The sequence below is a fragment of the Dreissena polymorpha genome, chromosome 2 (assembly GCF_020536995.1).
Source record: "Dreissena polymorpha isolate Duluth1 chromosome 2, UMN_Dpol_1.0, whole genome shotgun sequence".
Lineage (NCBI taxonomy): Eukaryota > Metazoa > Mollusca > Bivalvia > Myida > Dreissenidae > Dreissena > Dreissena polymorpha.
In genome coordinates this window covers 44,724,258-44,748,890 of record NC_068356.1, presented here as the reverse complement: position 1 = coordinate 44,748,890, position 24,633 = coordinate 44,724,258, and the positions used below count along the sequence as shown (strand labels likewise).

At 36.7% G+C, this 24,633-nt stretch overlaps 2 protein-coding genes and 2 long non-coding RNA genes across 5 annotated transcripts; 2 read left to right on the top strand and 2 right to left on the bottom strand.

Moving 5' to 3' along the window:
- Positions 1-1,934: 1,934 nt before the first annotated feature.
- Positions 1,935-8,197, bottom strand: LOC127866868 (uncharacterized). The gene is made up of 6 exons (XM_052407693.1): positions 7,952-8,197; positions 6,001-6,117; positions 4,239-4,329; positions 3,672-3,836; positions 2,680-2,804; positions 1,935-2,051 (listed from the first exon to the last, which is right to left on the bottom strand). The coding sequence occupies exons 1-6, from the start codon at positions 8,084-8,086 to the stop codon at positions 1,989-1,991; spliced, it is 696 nt and encodes a 231-aa protein (XP_052263653.1). The 5' UTR covers positions 8,087-8,197; the 3' UTR covers positions 1,935-1,988.
- Positions 8,198-8,989: 792 nt separating this feature from the next.
- On the top strand, positions 8,990-14,330 carry LOC127866870 (uncharacterized). Its single transcript, XR_008043148.1, has 3 exons — positions 8,990-9,098; positions 13,014-13,098; positions 13,687-14,330. It is a non-coding gene; the product is annotated as an uncharacterized LOC127866870 (long non-coding RNA).
- Positions 9,889-17,461, bottom strand: LOC127866869 (uncharacterized). Its single transcript, XR_008043147.1, has 3 exons — positions 17,341-17,461; positions 13,618-14,205; positions 9,889-13,151 (listed from the first exon to the last, which is right to left on the bottom strand). It is a non-coding gene; the product is annotated as an uncharacterized LOC127866869 (long non-coding RNA).
- A 1,306-nt stretch (positions 17,462-18,767) lies between these two features.
- On the top strand, positions 18,768-23,417 carry LOC127866867 (uncharacterized). 2 transcript variants are annotated; one of them, XM_052407691.1, is made up of 6 exons: positions 18,768-18,932; positions 19,751-19,890; positions 20,164-20,274; positions 20,786-21,020; positions 21,899-21,999; positions 23,267-23,417. In XM_052407691.1, exons 2-6 carry the CDS (start codon positions 19,753-19,755, stop codon positions 23,318-23,320), a joined length of 639 nt encoding a protein of 212 aa, XP_052263651.1. In that variant the 5' UTR covers positions 18,768-18,932; positions 19,751-19,752; the 3' UTR covers positions 23,321-23,417. The 2 variants fall into 2 exon arrangements, with proteins under 2 accessions (XP_052263651.1, XP_052263652.1); XM_052407692.1 differs by having other exon boundaries at positions 18,920-19,050.
- Positions 23,418-24,633: the final 1,216 nt, after the last annotated feature.

Here is a 24,633-nt window from a genome sequence, read left to right as displayed (position 1 = left end):
CAAGAGATGTGTTTGTCTGAAACACAATGCCCCCTACAGCGCCGCTTTGAATAATTTTTTTTATCATTTGGCAGGTACATTTAATTTGTACAAGGGAAGTAATATTCTTTAAAGGGATATAATAAAAAAATATTACTTCCCTTGTGAAAATAATCTGAACATGCCAAATGATAAATAGAAATTATCTCCCTTTAAAGCTTGTTTCTTCCCTTGGATTTGTTTGTTTGACCTTTGACCTTGAAGGATGACCTTGACCTTTCACCATTCTCTCCTTGAGATACACATGCACGCCAAATATCAAGTTGCTACCTTCAATATTGCAAAAGTTATGGCAAATGTTTTAGTTTTCGTACGGACGGACAGACAGACAGACAGACAGACAGATAGACAGACAGACAGACAGACAGACAGACAGACAGACAGACAGACAGACAGACAGACAGACAGACAGACAGACGGACAGACAGACGGACAGTTCAATTGTTATATGCCATCCTACCGGGGGCATAATAACAAGTTTGGTTCTTGTGAAAATCTTACATTTGTTGTTTTTTTAACAGTTGTTTTATATTAGCCGCGTCATGCGAAAATGGGTCATATGTGATAAGCGGCCAGTGTAGAACCAGACCAGCCTGCGCCATCTCGCCATGAGCTACGCCGTCCAATATTAAGTCTCGTTAGCAGACAGTGTAGCTTCTGACCATTTTCATTAAATAGTTTGAACAGGTTTCAACTTAATCATATTTTAAATTTACTTCCCGATTTGTCGTTATAATTTTATCAGAACAGTGTCCGATGCGAGCACATCGCTTACATGATTTACGCATGTTCAATGGGGATGCATCATTCTGGATTGGACGTCAAATCAGGCATAGCCAAAAGTTCATTGGAGTCGTGTTCTGAGACAACTGGGCATAATGCATGTGCGAAGGGTGTCGTCCCAGATAAGCCTGTGCAGTCCGTACAGGCTAATCAGGGACGACACTTTCCGCCTTAATTGGATTTTTGTTGAGAAGAGACATCATTTAAACGAAAAATGTCATAAAAGCGGAAAGTGTCGTCCCTGGTTAGCCTGTGCGGACTGCACAAGCTAATCTGGGACGACACTATACGCACATGCATTATGCCCAGTTTTCTCAGAACGCGACTCATTTGTTATATGAAATCCTAAAACACATGCTTTGTTGATATTGGCCATAATTGATTAAAACAAGTAAGTATTTTCTGTATATATATTGTATGGGGTGAAGTAACACATCGTGTATAGGTCGTAATGTCACGTGGTCAAATCTCCCGGCATTGTAATTAAATGTCCCTATTTTAACATGAATAATACAGAAATAATAAAACTCCAGAAGAAAAATGGCATGTTTGAATCCAACCGCCTCATAAGTTGAAAAATATCCACCCCTGATTGAGTACATACAAATCTAGCATTCAAATACATGACTTCATGTAACGTTATCGCAAAATGTCGGTTTACTGTATTAGTCCAGGTATAACGGTATTCAATTTTAAAGCGGATAAAATAATTCGTTTGTATACAAATCAGGGTCGGTGGGAAAACAGGAATCAAAGATAATTTGTTAAGCCCAAATAATACAATTTACATGTACAGCTAAGGGACTTGAGCGCATTAGGTCCAGTAGTGCATCGGGCTAAGACCCCGTGAGCGTTATACAATTAAGGTATCAGCGATAGAAAGGTAAGTCTAGCAGCTGTTAAACTGTCATGATAAGGACAAGTACAAAGACTCATCGTTTGTTGCTGATGATAATAAAAGATGATGAGTTTGATGTAATTGATATTGACGATTTTGTTGTTGCTGCTTAACCGGCGCTGAATTGATTGACGCTGATGCTGTTGATATTGGCAACGGTGGTTGCTTTATTGATGATGATGACGTCGACAATCAACATAAAACAAACTCCACGAAGAAGAGGAAATTTAATGAAGCTGGATTACAATGAAAGACCCTGATATGAGATTTAGAAGCCGAGGATGCTGAACGCTGAACGACGGCCAATTATATTGTCCAAACCGAGGTAATGCTGCAACATAAGACAAACATTACGTGAAACGTATTTGAGCCGCGTTCTGAGAAAACTGTGCTTAATGCATGTGCGTAAAGTGTCGTCCCAGATTAGCCTGTGCAGTCCGCACAGGCTAATCAGGGACGATACTTTCCGCTTTAATGGTATTTTTCGTTTAAAGGCAGCCCCTTTTTACCGAAAATCTAGTAAAAGCGGAAAGTGTCGTCCCTGATTAGCCTGTGCGGACTGCACAGGCTAATATGGGACGAAACTTTACGCACATGCATAATGCCCAGTTTTCTCATTACAAGACACATTTGTAACGTTTAACAACACTTGAACGCGTTTTAGTGTTGATTGTGGATAGTGTTCAAGTGTAATTACATTTAATCCAGCACACATGGCACACATCTGGTAATGAACTTAACTCACCTAAACACAATATAACTTGCAAATAATTACACGCATACATATATTATTTTTTAACTGGAATGTCCTTAATCTAATTAAAGACATGAAATAGTTGCCCCAACCATGTACTATTTGATTATCAACTATCGGATCGGACGAATCAATTTAAATACGTGAACACTTAAACAGTAAGAACACGACGTTATTGAAACAGTATGGGTGGTTCGTTACTTACAAAGTTTCCATCGAAGTTGCTGGCGGTCTCACACCCCCGGGGCGGCACAACAAGAGGATCATCAGCTGGGTTGGTTGACAAGCCAGCGGACACGTTGTAGTAGTGGACGTTCTCGATGAAAGAGTCTGTGAAAAGGTGAAATATATGTTGTAAACTATTCTTTATGAGAGTTTCATTTTCCCAGATGTATAGTCATATAGCAACACTGAAGCCGTTGTCTAGTTGGCGAGCGCAAATCGAAAGGATGTGCTGGCAACATGCAGGCCAAAAGTTGTAGGACATATCCTAATTCCATCACATGGCTTTAAGAGTTCCCAAATATTATAACCACGCCTACAGAACATACCCAAATATTGTAACCGCGGCTAAGGGACATGTGCAATTATTTTTACCGCGGCTTAAGAACGTACGCACATATTATAACAGCGGCTAAAGGAAATACCCCAATATTATAACCACGACTAAAGGATATACATGTTCCCTAATATTATAACCGCGGCTAAAGAACATACCCAAATATTGTAACCGCGGCTAATGGACATATGGATTTTTTATCACCGCGGCTTAAGAACGTACGCAAATATAACCGCTGCTAAAGGAAATACCCACATATTATAACCGCGGATAAAGGACATATCCACATATTATGACCTCGGCTTAAGGGACATACCTAAATAGTATAACCGAGGCTAAAGACATACCATTACATTATAACTGCCTCAAAAGGACATAACCAAATATTATAAGCGCGTCTAGATGATATACCCATAAATTATAGCCGCGGGTAAAGCACATACCCAAATAATCTAACCGCGGCTAAAGGACTTACCCAAATAGTATAACGGATGTTGTATACTGTTTTTGAACATTATTTAGTATAAAGAACATATCACGTCATAAATATGGAATACATTTGGTCTGCCCATCAATATGTGCTAGAACCAGAGTGTGTGATCGGACATCGGACGAAATGTTAAACAATCTGTACTCACGACCGTCGATACTTCCGCTGAATGTCTCGCCGACAGGCACACAGCTGTCGGAAGTGAGACTCGTGTACACACGCAGTCCCGGATAGTCCATGGAGTACGTGTTCAGCGTCATGACGTTCGAGTCGAAGCCGAAGGCGTCTTTGTTGCCGACCACGGTAGCGTTCTCTAAAAACAAACATCAATGGAAATCCAACCAGGATGTATTGGCGAAGTTCGAGTGGACGGAAGTTCTTTGAATTGAAGAAGATGAGAATCGGGTTTCAAATTTCTTTCAAATTATGGAAGGCATTCAATGAATTCCAACGCCGGTTGCGACTGTCTTTATTTAAATTACTGTTTACAATGCCCAGTACAGTCATATAAACATGAAGCATTTAAACTAAATTTACCTTTTTTTAAGTTTAATACTAATTTGTATCTATATTTTTGGGAGTTGCAATAATTCATAATCAGCGTAGAATAGATTTGATTTAAATTGGCCTATGTATTGCAACGCGTGATTCAATCCGTACCACTGACGATGAGCTCAACCCATTCGGATGGGATAGTGAGAACATTCAAGCTTACCTGAGATGCAGCCGACGAAATCTTCTAACTTCCGGTTGAGAGGCATCTTGTAGCATTTTCCCGAATTGACGTCTTTTACCCATTTCAAGTTCTGAAAATGACGATCATAAACAAGATGCCTGTATGTAACATGTCGAGACCGTTGTAATGTCATTTGTTTTGTAATTATTAATTATATTTTTTAGCTAGTGAAACAGTACTTGCACGCGAAGCGCCATATTGTTACATCTCTCCATTCATGGGAATTTTATTCTCAAATTTCCTCATTAATGATGACGTTGAAATCTCAGAAAGTTACATTATGCTCAAATTGACCTTTGACATATAATTGACATTTGAGCTAGTTAAAGGTTACAATATACTAAAATATTTTGGAGTGCAATGCTATACTCTCTAAAAACATGAACATCATTTATAAGAAGAAGACACAATTCTCTGTAGCGGCACTTGCCATGGCTTTATTTTAGAATGATTCTTTGTGCATGTGGTAGGGAAAACATTGATGTTTAACAGAAATTCACTCTTTTGCTTGAAGGTTGGAGACTACATGAGACTTTGACAGATGGCGGGAAACCCTTCTCAACTGGTACGAAGCCGGTAAATAGATGGCCATTAAACAGTGACCGCTGATTCGCGTCGAGTTCTTTCTTGTATAACGTATGACCCCCCTTTTTTATTGTTTAAATCATTGCGGCTTGGAATGCTCTTTAAGAAAAGGTATGGTTATGGGGATGTCTATGCGCAAAAGTTTGACTTTATTTTTAGTTAAAGTTATTGCTTTCACATTGAATTTGTGTAGGAAATCTTTTAGTATATTGTCACCTAAACGGGCATGTTACTCGACTGCATATTACGAACTTTAATGTTCATAAATGTTAACCATGTGGGAGACCGGACAAGCTGTATAATACCAATTTGAATGCATACATATATTATCTTGATTATATACCTAATTGCATGTATTAATTGTTTCTATTTCAGATACCTTTATCGATCTATTAAAACTTTAAACCTCGATTGATTCGATAGTTTGTCGTCGAACCCAAAGTACGCAAATTGCGCGTAGCTAGGCCGGCAACAATGGCGCCTCACGTTACATGCAATTAGGTATATAATCAAGATAATGTATGTATGCATTCAAATGAAATACACATTAATAATGACTAGCGTTGCATGGCGGTGTGAATATTACTCGCAATAAGTTATTTTAATAAATAACTAATAAACACAACCGTAACCGTCAGATGTCTTAAATAACAATACAAACAATTGACAGATAAAATAAATAAAACATTCAAATAAGTTACCTGCAGGAATATAAAATGTCCTACACAAATAATATAATTTTTCAATCAAAATAGAATGGATGTCTGAAACAACCTTCAGCAAACAACTGAATACAGGAGGGAAAGTGAATGATTGGTTGTTACGTGCACGTGCTAAAATAGGTTAAATTCAACTATAGGTTAACTAGAAAACAACTAAGACTACAGTCTAGGTTTTATATCAGAGTTACCTAAAACTACTCGACATTAGTAACAAATAACTTACTAACGATAAATATGAATTTATACCCTGTGACAATAACAACAAAGGTTTTACACTTCTCACGCCGTATCGTTCCGGTGAACATTTGTATTGCGTTTATGTAACATTGAACATGATAAATTATGAAGTTAAAGTGGGAATATGCATGTCACAATCCTGTATGTTGACCGTTGCCATGCAAAACTCATGACCTCGTCGCCGTATGACAACTCACCGCTTGGTAGTCTAAAAGGACGCCGATTGCCATGGAGTTCGCCCCGTTGTTGATCTGCTCGCTCACATACTGGCCAATGCGGTGGCGGACAGCGTCGTATCCAATCGACAGCAACCCCTAAAGCGAGGCGCATCAAAGCAATAAATGCACATTTTAATTGATTGCGGTGTTTGTCTGATATTAAAGGTCCCGACGAGTAATGAGATTTAATTAATATACCTCATTAAATAATAAGCGTTCGATGTAAATCGGTTATTGATGCTAAATTGTCGGACATAAAGTCATAAAATACGCCGTGATGTCGTTTCCTTCTTAAAGGGGCCGTCCAACCGATTTTGGCATGTATTGAAGCATGCCATTAAATGCTTTATATTGATAAATTTAAACATTTGGCCTAAAAATCTCAAGTAAAAAAAACAAGAATACACTTTAAAAAAGGGAAAAAAGTAACCCTAAACAGGGCTCGAACCACTGACCCCTGGAGTAAAAAGGCTCTCGCCTAGACCACTCGACCATCCATGCTCATGCTTTGTGCGGATGTATTTTTTACCTATATAAGCAATCCTGGCAGTTTCCCAAAATATAGCTACAACAACAGAACTTTCCAAATTATTCAATCGTTTCGCGTCGCACGACGATTTATAATTTTCAGGTTTTCAAATCGTCAAAAGATGCATATAATGGATATTTAAAGGGGCCGTCCAATAGATAAAGCGTCGTGCGACGCGAAACGATATTTCGGGAAACTACGAGGATTGCTTATATAGCTTTAAAATACATCCGCTTTAAACGTGAGCGTAGAGGGAGGCGGAAAACTACAACGGGCGAGGCATGGTCAGGGGTGATAACCCCCAAAAAGGGTTAGGGTTAGGGTTAGGGGTCGGGTTAGGGTTGGGTTTAGGCTAACCCAAACCCTAACCCGACCCCTAACACTAACCCAAACCCTAACCCTCTACCCCCCTTGCGCAATACCATACCATGCCTCGCCCGTTGTCGTTTTCCGCCTCCCGAGCGTAGATGGTCGAGTGGTCTAGGCGGGAGGCTGTTTACTCCAGGACTCAAGGAATCTAGGGGTCAGTGGTTCGAGCCCTGTTGAGGGTTACTTTTTTCCTTTTTTAAAAATTGTATTCTTGTTTTTTACTGGAGATTTTTAGTTCAAATGTTTAAATTTATCAATGTAAAGCATTTAATGACAAGCTTCAATACATGCCAAAATCTGTTGGACGGCCTCTTGAATAGCATGGTAAATGGTTAGTGTTACTATTTCCTAAAAAATATCATAACAAAAACGAAAATTTGCGAATCTGAAACAACTTTTTTTAATTTTGTAAATTTACCAATCTGTTGGACGGCCCCTTTAAGTCGTTGTTTCATTATGTTTTACTAACATCAAGATGTAGTTTCCATATTTTATTAGTTTGCTATAGCCCATTTTGGTGAATTATTAACATATTGAATTCACAATTGCATTCTATATTTCGTTAGAATTGTAAATCTTTTTCAAACAACGGTGATTTTGTACATAAATTATTTAAAGTATAATATGAATAGTTAAATCCATGTGTTAAACCGTAAATACATATTGATAACGAGAGATTAAAAATGTAGCCTTTTAGTAATAGAATGTTTAAGTATTAAAATAAGTGAAAAATAATACAACAGTTCGAGGTAGACGATAAACAAGTAGTTGTTTGCCCCGTTCGAAATGTATACAACATGTACTTGCAAAAGCACTTGAGCCGCGTTCTGAGAAAACTGGACTTAATGCACGTGCTTTAACGGAAGGTTTCGTTAAAAGGACGTCATTTCTAAACAAAAATCCAGTCCTGGCGGAAAGTGTTGTCCCTTATAAGGCTGTGCTGACTGCACAGGCTTAACTGTGGCGACACTTTTCGCCCATGCATTAAACCCCGTTTATCAAGATCAAGCTCATTCAGATCGGTCTACTCACCCTGCTGTAGTATGGTTTCCCGTTGCGGACCACTGCGGTCAGGAAGGAGGCCATGGAAGTCCACTGTGGGGGAACACAGCACTGGGCGGCCAGGGAGACCCCCACACAGGCGAGCAACGTGAGTATGGTGTACATCTTGCGAGTATCGAGTCCGGGCTTCGAATGGTGCTCAAGAGTACAGTTATGTACGTGTAGACCTTCGAGTGGAATTACGGCGATATACGCTGAATGTAGAACGCCGTTATCGCAGTCAAGAAGGGTCGATCAAAAACCAATTTCTTGCTGTTGCTGAGAGACCTTTATATAGCTTGCAGATAGCATACACTGTTACATACGTTAAAATCAGAACTATATACGGGTTCACTGTGGATGAAACTAGTGTATGTTTAAAGAAAAGTTTACAACATACCGATAGCTTCCTATTGCAATAATTTGCGACGGCATGTGCGCGCCTTAAAAAAGCGGCTATGGTTTCTTCTCAATAAATTGTAATAAAGTAATATAATTATAGTAAGCAACTAATAAGCTCACATGCTCGAAGGGTTAACTACCCCTAACACGAACCCTAACCCCAACATCAACTCGTGACCAATACTTTCAAATCAATCAGTTCCTTACTATGTTAAATGTTAAAGCCGTTTCATCTATTACTATTAAATACCAGAAATTATTTTAGCCTTGTTCTGGTAAATGGGCTTAATGCATATGCATAAAGTGTCATCAAATATCAGCCAGTGCAGTCCGCGCAGGCTTATCAGGGATGACACTTTATGTTTTTATGGAATATTTCGTTCGCGGTAAATTGAAGTGTGTTTTTAGCGAAAATCCATTAACCGGAAAGTGCACATGCTAATTTAGGACGAAAATGTATGAAAATGTATAACGATTCTCCTTTAATGAGAAATGTTCTTCAAATGTCGAATAGTCAGCCCTCATCCCCTTGGCAGCCTCTTTTTTATGAGAAGTTGCTGACCTTTTTGACATCTGACACTGTCCAAGATAAGAACCCTAAGAACGTTATCATTGTACGCAATTGTATAATGATTGCCAACAATTTTGTAATGGCGATAAGAAAACAAGATCAGTTTATTTTAAATCCGGTGTCATACATTTTGACCCCTATAGAATGGCTTTTAAACAACTGCAAGTAAAAATTTATGTCACATATTAATTTTGAACACCATATTGTAGACTATAATATTTTATCGTCATACAATTTATATGAGCAGTTTTTTTCTGTGGTAACTTGAACGAATGCCAAAACATAATTTGAATTACTCATTATTTTTTGTCCAATAATTTGAATTTAAATGAGTCTCGTTATGGGAAAACTGGGCTTAATACAATATCACAGTGTCGTCCCAGATTACCCGGTGCACAGGCTAATTAGGGAAGACATTTTCAGACTAAACGGTAGCGTTGTTTAGAAGAGATTTCCTTTAAACGAAAAATTCCATAAAAGCGGAGTAATCCCTGATAAGCCTTTCCGGACTTCATAGGCTAAACTGGGACCATTCCTTACGCATCATATGCATTAAGACAAGTTTTCGCGGCTGTTGATAAGAATACGAAAACGTATAATCAGACAAAATACCGGTGCATGCTATTGAAACTATGCACATGTATACCAAATTAACCCATTTATGCCTAGCGTCTAGAAAAAGGGCAATATGCGGCGTCTCATCAGGGTCTGCGCTGTTTGCTTAAAGGAATTTATGTAAGAAATATTCTAAATATAGAAATACATATACTAGACATCCCTAATTTTGGAAATAAATTGATACAATTAAGAAGGATGGGAGAGTCTACTAGGCATAATTAGGTTAAATATGCCCAGGACACAGAGATCTGTTTGCAAAAATGTATAGGTAGATCTTTGGTACAAATGACTTGATGCACTATGGTGAAATCGATTTGTATAAAAACGAACAAGAATAAAGGAACAGCAATCTTTATTTCATAATTAAGATGCCCTTTAAAGAAAACAAAATCTGCAACAACAAAAAAGAACCATTTTCAAAATCATAATGAACTCATTTAACAAATCATAAACAAACATATTTTGTTTACAAATAATGAGCCTTGAGGTAGAAGCCACCTACATGTAAATGAAAATAAATAGAAAATACTAAAAGTTAATATATAAATGGGTTGCGCTCTGGTGAAACCGAGCTTAATGTATATGCATAGTGTCGTCCCAGATTAGCCTGTGCAGCCCACACAGGCTAATCAGGGAAGACACTATCCATTTTTATTTTATCTTTTGTTTTAAGAAAGTATCTTCTTAGTGAAAATCTGCGCTCTGGGCAAACTGGGCTAAATGCATACTCATAGAGTGTCGTCCCAGATTAGTCAGTACAGTGTGCACAGGCTAATTAGGGGAGGCACCATCCGTTTTTATTTTATCTTTTGTCTTAAGAAGTATCTTCTTATTGAACATCAAGTTTAAGCTGAAAGTGTCAACCCTGCGCAGTCCACACAGGCTAATCTGGGATGACACTCTACCCACATGCAGTCCACACAGGCTAATCTGGGATGACACTCTACCCACATGCAGTCCACAGAGGCTAATCTGGGATGACACTACCCACATGCAGTCCACACAGGCTAATCTGGGATGACACTCTATCCACATGCAGTCCACACAGGCTAATCTGGGATGACACTACCCACATGCAGTCCACACAGGCTAATCTGGGATGACACTCTACCCACATGCAGTCCACACAGGCTAATCTGGGATGACACTCTACCCACATGCAGTCCACACAGGCTAATCTGGGATGACACTACCCATATGCAGTCCACACAGGCTAATCTGGGATGACACTCTACCCACATGCAGTCCACACAGGCTAATCTGGGATGACACTCTACCCACATGCAGTCCACACAGGCTAATCTGGAATGACACTCTACCCACATGCAGTCCACACAGGCTAATCTGGGATGACACTCTACCCACATGCAGTCCACATAGGCTAATCTGGGATGACACTCTACCCACATGCAGTCCACACAGGCTAATCTGGGATGACACTCTACCCACATGCAGTCCACACAGGCTAATCTGGGATGACACTCTACCCACATGCAGTCCACACAGGCTAATCTGGGATGACACTCTACCCATATGCAGTCCACACAGGCTAATCTGGGATGACACTCTACCCACATGCAGTCCACACAGGCTAATCTGGGATGACACTCTACCCACATGCAGTCCACACAGGCTAATCTGGGATGACACTCTACCCACATGCAGTCCACACAGGCTAATCTGGGATAACACTCTACCCACATGCAGTCCACACAGGCTAATCTGGGATGACACTCTACCCACATGCAGTCCACACAGGCTAATCTGGGATGACACTCTATCCACATGCAGTCCCCACAGGCTAATCTGGGATGACACTCTACCCACATGCAGTCCACACAGGCTAATCTGGGATGACACTCTACCCACATGCAGTAAACCATGTTTTCTCAGAGCCAGACTCACAAGAGTAATATACGAATTTACAAATGTAAAAGTTATTTAAGTAAGCGAAAAAGACAATTCTATTATTTTTTAATGTATTGTGATCTGTTCCACAAAACACAGAACTGTACAAAAAAATATTTAAAATATTACTTTTTATCCATATCACATAATTCATTATGAATGGGATAAAAAAATGGGATCATATTTGACATTTGAAATATTTCACACTTTCTTTGCAATTGCATTCAGAGATCTTACGATTCACCATTACAAGTCAAGGGACGTGTTCAAAGATTTTCGTGTTTGTGAAAAATATTATTTAAATAGTAAACTAACAAAACTGCATGTAATATTCAGTTTTAAATATTAATAATATATAACAACCAACAAGATCAAATGAAAATGTGCCTGCTTTGGGGATCTTACCCCAGCCTCTTGAGGCAAAAGCTAATTGGCTACCTCTACATCATGTAAAAATGCACCGAAATTCAAAACCATGTTGGTAATGCACGTTTTCGATTACTTATCGATTAACAGCGTTACAAACCCTTCATAATTTTTACAATTTCTGTTGATGATTTACAATGAACTAACATGTTTTTCTACTGATTTCTTAGTCATTAGTGGTAATTTTTCTTTTTGAATATATATAATGTATAATGTATTCATTCTTTCAAACAAAATTAATTATTTTTATTGTTATTTTGCCAAGCTGTTAACAAGTCCCCGTTTAAGGGGCAGTTTTTTCATTTTGGCTGTTCTATTTTACCATACTAAAAAATAATAATTTTTTATTTTTTTTTTATTAAATATAAAACATACAATGTATACATGAATAATATCAAAAAGAAACATGGTGATTAACATTCGGCAGCAAAGCTGTTCAAACATGTAATACAAAATATGCTAATATATACATGTTGTTGACCTTGTGATTTCCTTTAATAATTACAAATTATCAATATGTATTTGTTTTTCTTTGGTTGTTTGTGATAGGTGTTTAAAAAATAAAAAAAAATAAAATAAGTTTAGTCAATTGTAAAAGGTGGGTAGAAAACTACTAGACTGGGTTATGAAAGTTTATATGTTTCCATTTTTGTTCAAAAATATGAAGTTTATCGTTGTTGAGGGCTATTTCTTTTTCAATTTGGATCTTTAGTTTTAAATAGTTTATAAAACAGTTGAAAGTAGGCATTTGTTTTTTGTATTTGAAGCTAAATATAAAATATTTCATTAATATGATAATGTGGTTCACAGTGTTATTAATTTCTGGTATTTTAAAAGTATTCACACCGAAACTTATATTTAAGAGAGATAGTTTTAATTTTAATTTTTATTGTTAATATTTGGATGTTTAAAAAGCACAAAGGAGGATGCAAAGTAAATTTCAGACAAAATTTCTAGTTATTTTTCTGTAGCAATGTTTTTTTTTTCTCCAATCCAAAACTCTTTCCTGTTCCTTAATATGCATGTTCTCAATCAGTAAAAATAATATGTTACCTAGGACTTAATGAGTATCAATAGTGACTCTTAAGATTGAGTATGTGATACACTTGAGCTATCCAATTTCTTCAGTAAAGCCAACTCCTTCTCGTGCATTCTCATGTGCTGGGACAGAGACCCTGGACCCTGGGCCTTGAACTTGCAGATTTTACAGCAGGTAATGCCACCTTCTTCGTGGATTTTCACATGTATGTCAAACAGCTTCTTATTCTGAAATGCAAGCACAAACTTTTACAATTTAGTTTATCCCTTTACCGCTTAAAAAGCCTTTTGACACATTTGTAGTCCCTTTGAAACAAATTAAATTAAGACCTTCCTTACAAGATTCACACTGCGAGTTACTCACAAACTGTTCTGGTTATATGCTGGTAACAAATGCCATTTTCACTTTGCTTCTAAGCATGAAATGGTTATTTAAGATGGCATCTTACCTTATTACATATAAGCTTAATATTTTTGCTAAGTACTTACCTGGTATATGATAATTGGTACTCATGTTATAAAGTTTACATCATTTTTTATTCTAAACTTTGTGAATGTGGTACAGTAATCAAACTATAATTTGGATGTTTCGAGTGGTCTAAACATTCTTGCTAAAAGGAATTATTTTCGACTGCATTATATTTTATAATATCTATATAATTGCAAATACTTTTCAGACTGTATTGATACTTACACGATAAGCGACACCACAAGTTTCACATACATGAGGCTTATCTTCATGACTTTCTTGATGCTGTTTTAGGTTTCCTTTGGAACGAAAATCCTTGCTACAGATGTCACAATGAAACATCCTGCCTCCCTTTATATGCAAAGAACGCATGTGGTTATCAAAGGGTGTCTTGCCAGACAAAGACCTGTTACACAGGCAGCATTTATACTTATACTGGAAAAGCTTTTTATGGTCATGAAGCTGTGCTTTAAGACTGAATATCTTGTCACAAAAATCACACGAAAACTTGTCTCTGTGAATTATGGCATGATTTTCTAAAGCCAAACTGGTTGGAAACTTCTTCTTGCACATGGCACACTCAAATGTTGGACCAACGTTATGTGTGGCTTGATGCTCCAGAAGATCTGCTCTGCTCTCAAACTCTAGAACGCATTCGGGACATTTGTGATTTCTTCCTTTAAAATGACTTTTTAGGTGTTCGCTGAATTCTGTGAACTCTTCAAATGTTTCCGGACACAGATCACACGGGAAACTGCCAGTGTCTTCCTCATTGCTCATAATAGTATTGTGATGTGAAAATGCTCTATCAGACTGAAACATAGCCATAAAAGATAATGATTGAGATTCACAATATGTATTGAGCTACATGTACTTATATGGTCAATACTGTTATTTACTATACAAACCAACAAATAAAGCGTTATAAAAATCTTAAATCATTACAAAAATGCTTAACTTCTAAAGAACTGGTATAAAGAAGATGCTGTGTTCTATTAATTAATTTGTAACCAAAGGAAGCCTTAGCAGTATGGATACATGGACTCATTTGAATAAATTTAATCCAAAAGTAAGCCAATTGCATTAGGTCAAAATGAGATCAGGTGATGTGCATGTGTTATGAGTGTTCATTAATAACATCCGTACAAGAATCAAAGCTTTTAAGGTAGTATTATTCATGCAACAAAAAAGCTCATTTTGGTTTATCCAATTTCGCAATAATTTGGACTTTATGGATTAATATAAGGCGAAAAATAGGACAATGTCAAGGTTAAAATCATGGGATATGGGTAGATTTGTAACATGCTGTATTGATGTTAGATGAAACACATCATGTTGGGTAAACCAAGATTTTGGACCTTCTGAATTGCAGAAGTCCAAATGTAGGTAAACTCAAGGTCTGGTGAATTCGGTGTGTTTATAGTTTTCAAAGACATCATAGATTGGGTAACAAGCTTTGTAGGAAGAATGATTTATGTCAGATGAATCACATCATTTTGGATTGACTCTTACAAACAGACAGCAAAACAAATTATCAAGCCAATGGCTTTGTGCCTCTTGGCAAGTGTAGATGCTTGGGGCATGAAAACATTACACCATAGATCTACACACCAATTAACATATAAGGTAATAACTGTTCATCACAAAATAATACATGTTATATTGTTTTAATTTGAAATATAACTGATACAAAATTAAATACTGGGGCAGTGCCTAATTCTGACACTGTCCTATATCTGCCACCCCATCCAAATTAGCATTGTAAAAAACACTTTTAATGTTATTCTCAATCAATGATGATCTCAGTAATAACAATAACAATTTTGCGTATTTATCCGTATTGATTTATTTTAAAATTTAAGCATACTCATGTCATTATGACCCCATATATGTCAATATATTAGACAGGGCTATGTATGTATCATATTTTGCATGAAGGGCATCAGTTTCAGAGCTAAACATTTAAACATCTTAGAAACATTAGATAGTTATTTTAGATATTGAAACACTGTTCATCTGATAATTATTAAAGGTTGAATGAAAACAATAGTGAACATTAAGTAGAGTAAGCTATTCACTGTTCCCAATTTACCATTTTACAAAATGGAGCCCCTTTTAAAATCTAAACAATTACCTCTAAAAAAAGTTGTTATATGTTTTGAACTATAAAGAAGTTATTTTTAAAATCCAATTACAAACAAGAGCACCGCATAACTGGTGCCACGCTCGGTTGCGGGTGCAGTTTTGAATAGCTGTGGGTGCAGTTTTGAATACATGAAAGCTTGTCAGAATTTTTTTTTTTCTTTAGAGGTCACAGTGACCTTTCAGGCCTTTTCCGCCCTATGCCACGGGTCCAAATATCGGCCCCATTCCCAATGCAAATCTGGTTGTTTTTTTCCCAATTATAAAAAAAATTTCCCAATTCCAAAATTTTTTATTTTTATTTTTTAAAACCTTTAAATATATAAGTTAACCTGATCAAGTGTAGAAAATAGAAAAATATTGCATAATTAAATTATCTGTTGCCTTGAATTTGTTTTAAAAAACAGTAAAATATTTAAAATTGATTATTTATTTAAGACTTTCCTTATTTTCCCCAAAATCCGGCATTTCACGCGATTTTTTTCCCCTCAAAAAAGGCCAGGCCCTTTCCCCAAAATCAGATAAAAAAACCTGCACTTATCACACATGTTCATAATATTTCGTAAAATTTAAATAATATGTTATCAAAATAGTTGTTATTTACCAGTTAACAGCTTCTTTGAAATATAAGAAACACTAATTACATGGGATTATTTTTCCCAATTGAGCCAGTTTTGCAATTATTTTTTTTTCCCAAAATTGGATTTTTCACGACGCGAAATTCCCAAAATTTCAGTGTGGCGTTTTCCCAAAATGGTGCGGAAAAGGCCTGCCTTTACCTTTGACCTAGTGACCCAAAAATGGGTGTGGCATGTAGAACTAATTAAGGTGCAGCTACATACTAAGTTTCAAAGTTGTAGGTTGAAGCACTTTGATTTTAGAGCCAATGTTCAAAACCTTGACAAATTGTAAAGGTTTTAGCACTACGCGGACGACACGACGACGGACACAACAAGCTGGCTATGACAATACCTCGGGTTTTCTCCAAAAACAGCCGAGTTAAAAATAAATATTTACTTGTAGTTTGAACTGTTTCAGAGCAATGGCGCCGCGGTATAAGGAACTCATGGTAATTTTTACACAGTTTTGGAATTCAATATGGCTTGGTATTTTTACCATACCAAAAAATGAAATATTACCAAAATATGCCAGCAAAGGCATACTGAACCTAACTTGATTGTGAATTCTTGTGAAAATTGTTTCATTACTTTTTAAAATATGTTTAAACTGTTTTCCAAGTGTGACCGATTTAGGTACTGCACCAGTATTCTCTTCCAGTTTGACCTTACGTAAAACTATTTGGGCATGTTCTTTTGGCAGTTTCAACAATCAAAACAGGTATATCTACATACTGTAAAAGGTATGGTTAGGCTGATGTGTGTGCGTTTAAAACAATACCCACATGAGGCCCATGAGATGTAATCAAATACAAAGATGATGTGATGATATTTTGAAATATAATGTTGTTTATATTTGCGTGTCCACACTAAAATGTCACTTCTGGTATATTTAACAATCTAATTTACTGCTTTATTGAGTGTACTTCACAGGTCTTATGACCGATCTTGTTCATCGATAGTCGGTCGCTGCTCTAGTCTTGTTTATGGCAGCGATCGACTAACGATGCAGAGAGAATCCTTTGGCGATCTTTAAACACTCTCGAAAATTATGTAGTAGCTCTTATCTAGATAGAATTAACAATTCAATATACATTGTTAATATCATACAATTTAACAAACAGTTCGTTAAATAAGCGCATGATTCACTAATAATACCGAATATTTAACCATGTAAAAAATAACTTACTTCCTTTGGGAGAATGGCTAATTTACTACAAAGGGGAGTAACTCATCACTGCTCAGACGCTAACAACGGCTGATCCTAGTTCTTGGACGTACACTTGTTCACATATTTTCGTATTTTTGAAAAAGAACAACAACCGCAACAATAAATGAATTTACTTTCAAATCTGTAAGAGTTGGAATTTTAAACAATTAGAAAAATAAAAAGAAACATTAGAAAAATAAAAAGAAACAAGCAATATATGTCCCCTACCGACTCCACCATTGTCATATTCTTTTATATATTTTTATATATTTGTTGCCATAGCAACCCGAATTTTTGACGTAGGAAGAAAATGAAATGACGTGCATAATGTCCATATTGCCATATATCCATGTTTGAAGTTTCATGAAAAAATATGAAGAACTTTTAAAGTTATCGCAGGATCCAGAAAGTGTGACAGACGCACAGACTCGCAGACTCACAGACAGAGCAAAAACCATAAGTCCCCTCCGGTGAAACCTACCCTGAAGCTCAACCCGGGCCTCCTCAAGGCAAAATATACCGCGCTACCATTATACCGAGCAGGCTTTCGAATTTTGGGGTGAAGTCTGAACGTTCTGTATGTAATGCATTTTGTTAAATTATCGATGAAAAGCATTACAGACGTTTTATAACTTTGCCAAACCCGGTTGAAGAATTCATTTCAATAAAAACAAACACATATATTTGTTTTATTGTTCTTCGTAAGGAAGTCTATTCATTTGCTTTCTTCAATATGATGCTTACATCCTTTTTTGAATCTATGAGTCAGAAAATATTTTTTAATTTCATTTTGCCCAACCGTGAATAAGTCCCTTTAAAGCTGATTGTTACGTTTGGTATAAAATGTATTCTTTGCTGAACCACGTTGTTAATTATTTCATTTTTGTATTGTTTCAGCAAACGCAAACTGTAGAAATGGCAATATAGAAAAGTTTCAGAGATATGATGTTCAATTAAATTGGTAGAATTGTCGGCAGGCCATGAAATGTATTTCTCGATGATAAATGTAAAACAATGCATTTGGTGCAAACAAGTTATTCGTTTCCACCAACCCGACCGACCCTTATTTATTGCGCCGATCCTACACTTTTTTTCGGTATTTCACTTAAATTTATGCGTTCAATATTGGTTTCCAAATTCGATCATATATTGACTAAACTCACTCTTAATTTTGCAATAATTTGTGCTACATTCGATAATATTCGCTTAATTAATTTAAAATTAATAAAACATAAAAACACAATTGTGTATTCTTAATTTAGTGGGGCATCTTTGAACAAAATATGATGAAAAGGTTAACCCGATCTTTCTACACTATTTTTTGGCGATGTAAGTGGAACGAATGACATTTTCATATTGGCCTTAGCGATTGTTTGTGTTTAAATAAATACGGTAACCGTATGTTCAGTTCCCAATGTTACTCAGCTAGGAGTACATTTCAAAATTCTGCCCCTTTCTGGGCCCCTATCGTAACGACGAGATATGCAGGGGTCATGTTCACACGAATAAGGTTCCAGTGTGATAAAATACTCTGTCTTCATTTATCCATTGTACGTCTCTCCACTTAACAAGTAAGTTCTAATCACCGTAGATGTTTGTGTTTGCTTTTATTTGAAGTACCTGTGTGTTTTATTTCGTGTGTTCTATTGTACACGTTTTGTATTATTTAATGAAAGGAAGTATATCATGGTAATGAAGCTTTTGTTTTCTTATTTTCGTTTCTAGTAGCCACAAAACAAAACTATGTTTTATTTCAGATATTAAAACACGATGAAGTCCACGACATTATAAATAATTTAATATTTAAAAAGTAGAGAGATGTAATTTTCACTTGTTCAAACTTGTTCAAATATGTTTTACATATATGTGTTGCAAAGATGGAAATATTAATACAGTAATTTATAAAAAGAATGTCAAACATCAACCACACGCAAACTGTAAACAGTCATTCCACTTTAGTACATAAACATGATTCTTTACGAACAGAACATGAGCCTCGTTCTTGGAAAGCTGGATTAATTGCATATGCGTAAAGTGTCATGCCAGATGAGCCTGTGCAGTCCACACAGGCTAACCAGGGACGACTCTTTCCGCTTTTATAGAATTTTTTGTTTTAATGATGTCTCTTTTTAGGAAAAATCTAATTGAGGCGGAAAGGGTCGTCCCTGTGTAGCCATTGCGAACTGCACATGCTAATCTGCGACGACACTTTACGTACATGTATTAGGTCCAGTTATCTCTGTACTAGGCTCATATAACAATAATGTTAGTACTTAAGCTCAAGATTCTAAAAATGATTTGTTATTTATCATTTCACAACATTTTGTAGATCATAATGCAATTATTTTTAAATGATATACTAACGATTCTGATATTCTGCAACCACCAGCAATGCTCGCAGTCGTTCTGTCGCTCCTGTCCCTGGTCGCCGCTGCTGCCGGAAGTGGATGCTGCACGCCGACTCAGTGGGAAGGCGACATGGGGTTGATCCTAGGCAGCGTAGCCAACGGAAACACGTCATTCATCGAGGTCAGAAACCACCGTATTTGTCAATACTCATAGCCGTTGAAATATGTTGGTTTAAGTTTGTTTGACGTTAAGCGTACATGACTTAACAACTTGTGGTATGAAGAAATTAATTTATTATTTTATGATTTGAATTATGAAAATAGGTTATGGGTATAAATCTTTAAATGTCTGAAGCTGAACGATAATATTAAAAATGTCGGTTATTTCAATCATTCTTTTAAAACATCCATAAGACCCATTTTCGGATGACGCGGCTCACATATTTATGTTTAGGGCACTATGCGCATTCACTACGATGCTCAACAGAAGATGATCGTCACAGTGCAGAATATCAACTATAACGGCCTCCCTATCAGACAGACCATCATTGAAGACTTCAACAAGGTATGTGCATCATTTCTTTTTAGGGATAATACACATTTATTTCAGTCGTTTATGTTCGCAGACCCCGACAAAAGGCGCAAACCTGTAAACTAACGATTTTTTTTCGTTTTGTCGCACTTTAAAAGCGTAAAACATGTCTTTATAGAAATGCAATGACATATTTACTATAAAATCGTACTTATTAATAGTTTAAAATCCTAAGTGGACGCGATGGGCCGCGTTCAGCCCGGCATGAATTGTACGAGGAGGACGTGTTTGTGGATGACTTAATAAGCTTTATTGTCGCGTGATTGTTATGTTCAAACACAAATTTGTCGATAACGGCTTGCGACACCGCGCTATAATGGGATACAAATATACTTTTAAGTTAAAATTGTATGACCAAAAAATCCTTTTAACAATAAACAATTGCTAAAGTGACACACATTTCTATTAATGTGCCTAATATTTATATGAAAATACATGTAATTTGAAAATAAGCTGAATAATGGGTCAAAATTAATTTTCGAAGCGCGTACAATACACCGTCATGGGCGACGGATGTTCATCGAAACCTCTCGGGGCGTGGCTGCCCAACTGTATACCAGACAACGCCACCTCTGCAGAGGTCGTTTACGGGCTCGGAAGCAACAGCGTTCAGGCCCGGGCGTTCGAGGTCAACTACGGGGAGTTCACCGTGTATTTCGTCGTCACCGCTGATACCTGCGTACCTTTGGCTGAAGATGTGAATGGAAAGTTCGATGGAGGTGAGAACACAAGAACATTTCATTAAAAAATGTTCTCTTTTTCAGAAATATATTATATGATGTACTCTGAAAGCTTCCTGATTTTGTTAACTTGTGAAACGACTTTTCAGTAAGATATTTAGAGATTCATAAAATGCAGAGGCTAAACAGTATTTTTGTCAATTTCATATCGCATTTGTTTTTCAGAAAAGAAATGCAAAACTTAAAAACAATAGTTGATCTGTAAATCAAATTATTTTTCATGGATATGATATTAAAATTGATATCAATATTTGCCTATCAACACTTCTGGACAGAGTAAAAATGCTATTAATGTATGTTCGTTAATTTATCATTTACAGTCAAAATCGACAAAAATAAAAAAAGCGCTTGTAATTGTTAACTATTTTGTGTATATAGTTGTTGTTTTAAAATTTCACCAAAACTACTTTGTGTATATAGTTGTCTTTAAAAAAAAAACAACGTTTAAACCGACATAAAGTTTACACTACCGTCAACATTTCGACGGTTTGCATGGTGTAATGTTTTCCTGTTATCTTTCGCTTTGTTCGAGCTCCACGACAGGCATTTGATTTTCTTTATTTTATTTGTTTAATTGTTTTATCATTTTTTTAACTTTTCAAAATATAACAGATTTGTAAGTGAATTATTAAATTTCATTTTTTATAAATACAAGAATCTATGAACAAGCCCTTTAAAAATATTTTCTTTCTTGCACTTCATGTAAAATGGTGAATGGTTTTACAGTCCAACACCATTCATCTCACCAATTTTCTCATTTCATTTGATCAATTTCGTTAATATAAAACTATTATGCTGCTATTCACGTATTTACACAACTGACAGAAATAAAACACAACATTTGTTTCCACGTTTAGCGGACATAATGGAAGTGATAACCTTCGCCAACATCAAGGCTGGAATCTCCAACACCAGCGTGTTCAACATCCCGACAAATTGTCCTACAGTTCAGTTCCCAGTAAGTTTGACACGCCTTAACATGTTCAACATCCCGACAAATTGTCCTACAGTTCAGTTCCCAGTAAGTTTGACACGCTTTAACATGTTCAACATCCCGACAAATTGTCCTTCAGTTCAGTTCCCAGTAAGTTTGACACGCTTTAACATGTTCAACATCCCGACAAATTGTCCTACAGTTCAGTTCCCAGTAAGTTTGACACGCTTTAACATGTTCAACATCCCGACCAGGTGTCATACAGTGTAGGTCTCTATAAATATTACCACACAACATATCTAGCATCCCGACCAAGTATCCCCGGAAGTATGACTTCCTAACGTGGTAAGCATACCGACCAGGTGTCATACAGTTCAGGTCGCCGTAAGTATGACACACTATTAATAGATTTAATATTTCGACCCCGTGTCCTACAATTCAGGTCCCTATAACTACTGACATATTAAACATCCCACCGCTGTTCTACAGTTCCGGTCTCTGTAAGCATGACACACTTACGTGTTCGACATCCCGACCAAGTGCGTTTTCATCCTACTGTGTATTGTAATTGATAACTACTTTGTTTATACACGTGTTTAGTTATTTTTAATGCAATAAAGGCGTTTCGTTTTGTTCTAGTGTCTATTAGTTTTGCAAACACAAACAATTAGTTGGTTACATTTTGACTGTTCAATATACTCAAACCTCATTTTATTACGATCAGATTTTAGATTCTGTATGATATTAACTATAAACAGGACTTGCATTTGTTTAACTGAACTATAGCGAGCATTGTTAAGCATGTGCGTTAAGTGTCGTGCAAGATAAGCATGTGTAGTCCACTTTTATGGAATTTTCAGTTTATAGGAATTCTTCTGTTTACAAGCGAAAAGCAACTTCAGGCGGAATGTGTCGTCCCATTTGAACATGTGCGGACTGCACAGGCTAATCTGGGACGACCATACGCCAATGCATTTAACCCAGTTTTCTCAGAGCGAGGCTCAAATATATGCGTCGCGTTCTTAGAAAACTGGGCTTGATGCATGTGCGTAAAGTGTCGTCTAGATTAGCCTGTGCAGTCCGCACAGGCTTATCAATGACGACACTTTCTGCCTAAATTGGATTTTTGCTGTGAAGAGACTTCATTTTAACGAAAAATGTCATACAAGCGGAAAGTGTCGTCCCTGATTAGCCTGTGCGAATTGCACAGGTTAATATGGGACGACACTATACGCACATGCATTATGCACAGTTTTCTCAGAATACGACTCATATTAACCATTGGTTTCAGGTGCCGGGTGTCCCCCGAGCCAGGCGCGCTTCTCCCTTCCACGGTTATCTATAGAGACAATCTGGCAGCTGTAGATATATCACCAGGGATATTCATATATTGACTGTAATTTATGCATCCTTAATTCCTTAATAAATGTTAACCAGAACAAGTGTCTACGTTTGCTTAGAAACAATTACAACATACTACTTTGTTGTTAAGGAAAGGTAGAAATATAAGAGATTTGGAAATAAATTGATCCAATTTAGAAGGATGGGAGAGTCCACTAGGCATAAATGGATTAAGTTTCACAATAAAATTGTCTCAGCACCAGGCAGGCAAACAAACCACAATCATGTTTCATGATGTCTATATGTAATAACATAACTTTTTTATTAACATTTCTCTTAAGTTTCACGATAAGCGGGTCACCAATGTGACATCAATAGTTTTAAAACACGTTTACAATTACTAGATAACGAAAACTGCTCCGTACGGTTGCATAGAGGTGACATTCACTCCTCTTTTTTTGTAATTGCACTCCTCTTTTTTCTATCTCGTGGCCACGACTTAGTAACTCGTGGCAACGAGTCAGCTATGTCGTGGCCACGAGATATAAAAAAGAGGAGTGCAAAACTAAATAAAAGAGGAATGCAATTAAAAAAGAGCGGTGCAGTAAATAAAGGAAGGGTGCATTAAACAAAAGAGGAAAGAATTTCGAAATATCGAGATCCCGACTTAGCTAACTCGTGGCCACGAGTTAGTCAGCCAATCAAATACTATATTGTTCCCTCAAATTTATCAGCCAATGAAAACGTCCTAAAGGCAATGCTCTGATATAACATAACATACTACTACTACTACTACTACTACTACTACTACTACTACTACTACTACTACTTCTACTACTACTACTACTACTACTACTACTACTACTACTACTACTACTACTACTACTACTACCACTACTACTACTACTACTACTACTACTACTACTACTACTACTACTACTACTACTACTATCGCTACTGCTGTTACTGCTCCTCCTCCTACTATTACTACTGCTACTGTTGCTAGTAGTAGTAGTAGTAGTAGTAGAGTAGTCGTCGTCGTAGTAGTAGTAGTCGTAGTCGTCGTCGTCGTCCGGAATCTCGAGATCTCGAAATTCTCTCCTGTTTTGTTTAATGCACCCTTCCTTTATTTACTGCACTGCTCTTTTTTTAAGTGCACTCCTCTTTTAATTAGTTTTGCACTCCTCTTTTTCTATCGATAGAAAAAAAGAGCAGTGCAATTAAAAAAAAAAGAGGAGTGAATGTCACCTCTATGCCACCGTACCTCTATGCCACCGTAGCTCCGCCACATGTAGCGATGTTGTTTATAAATGACTG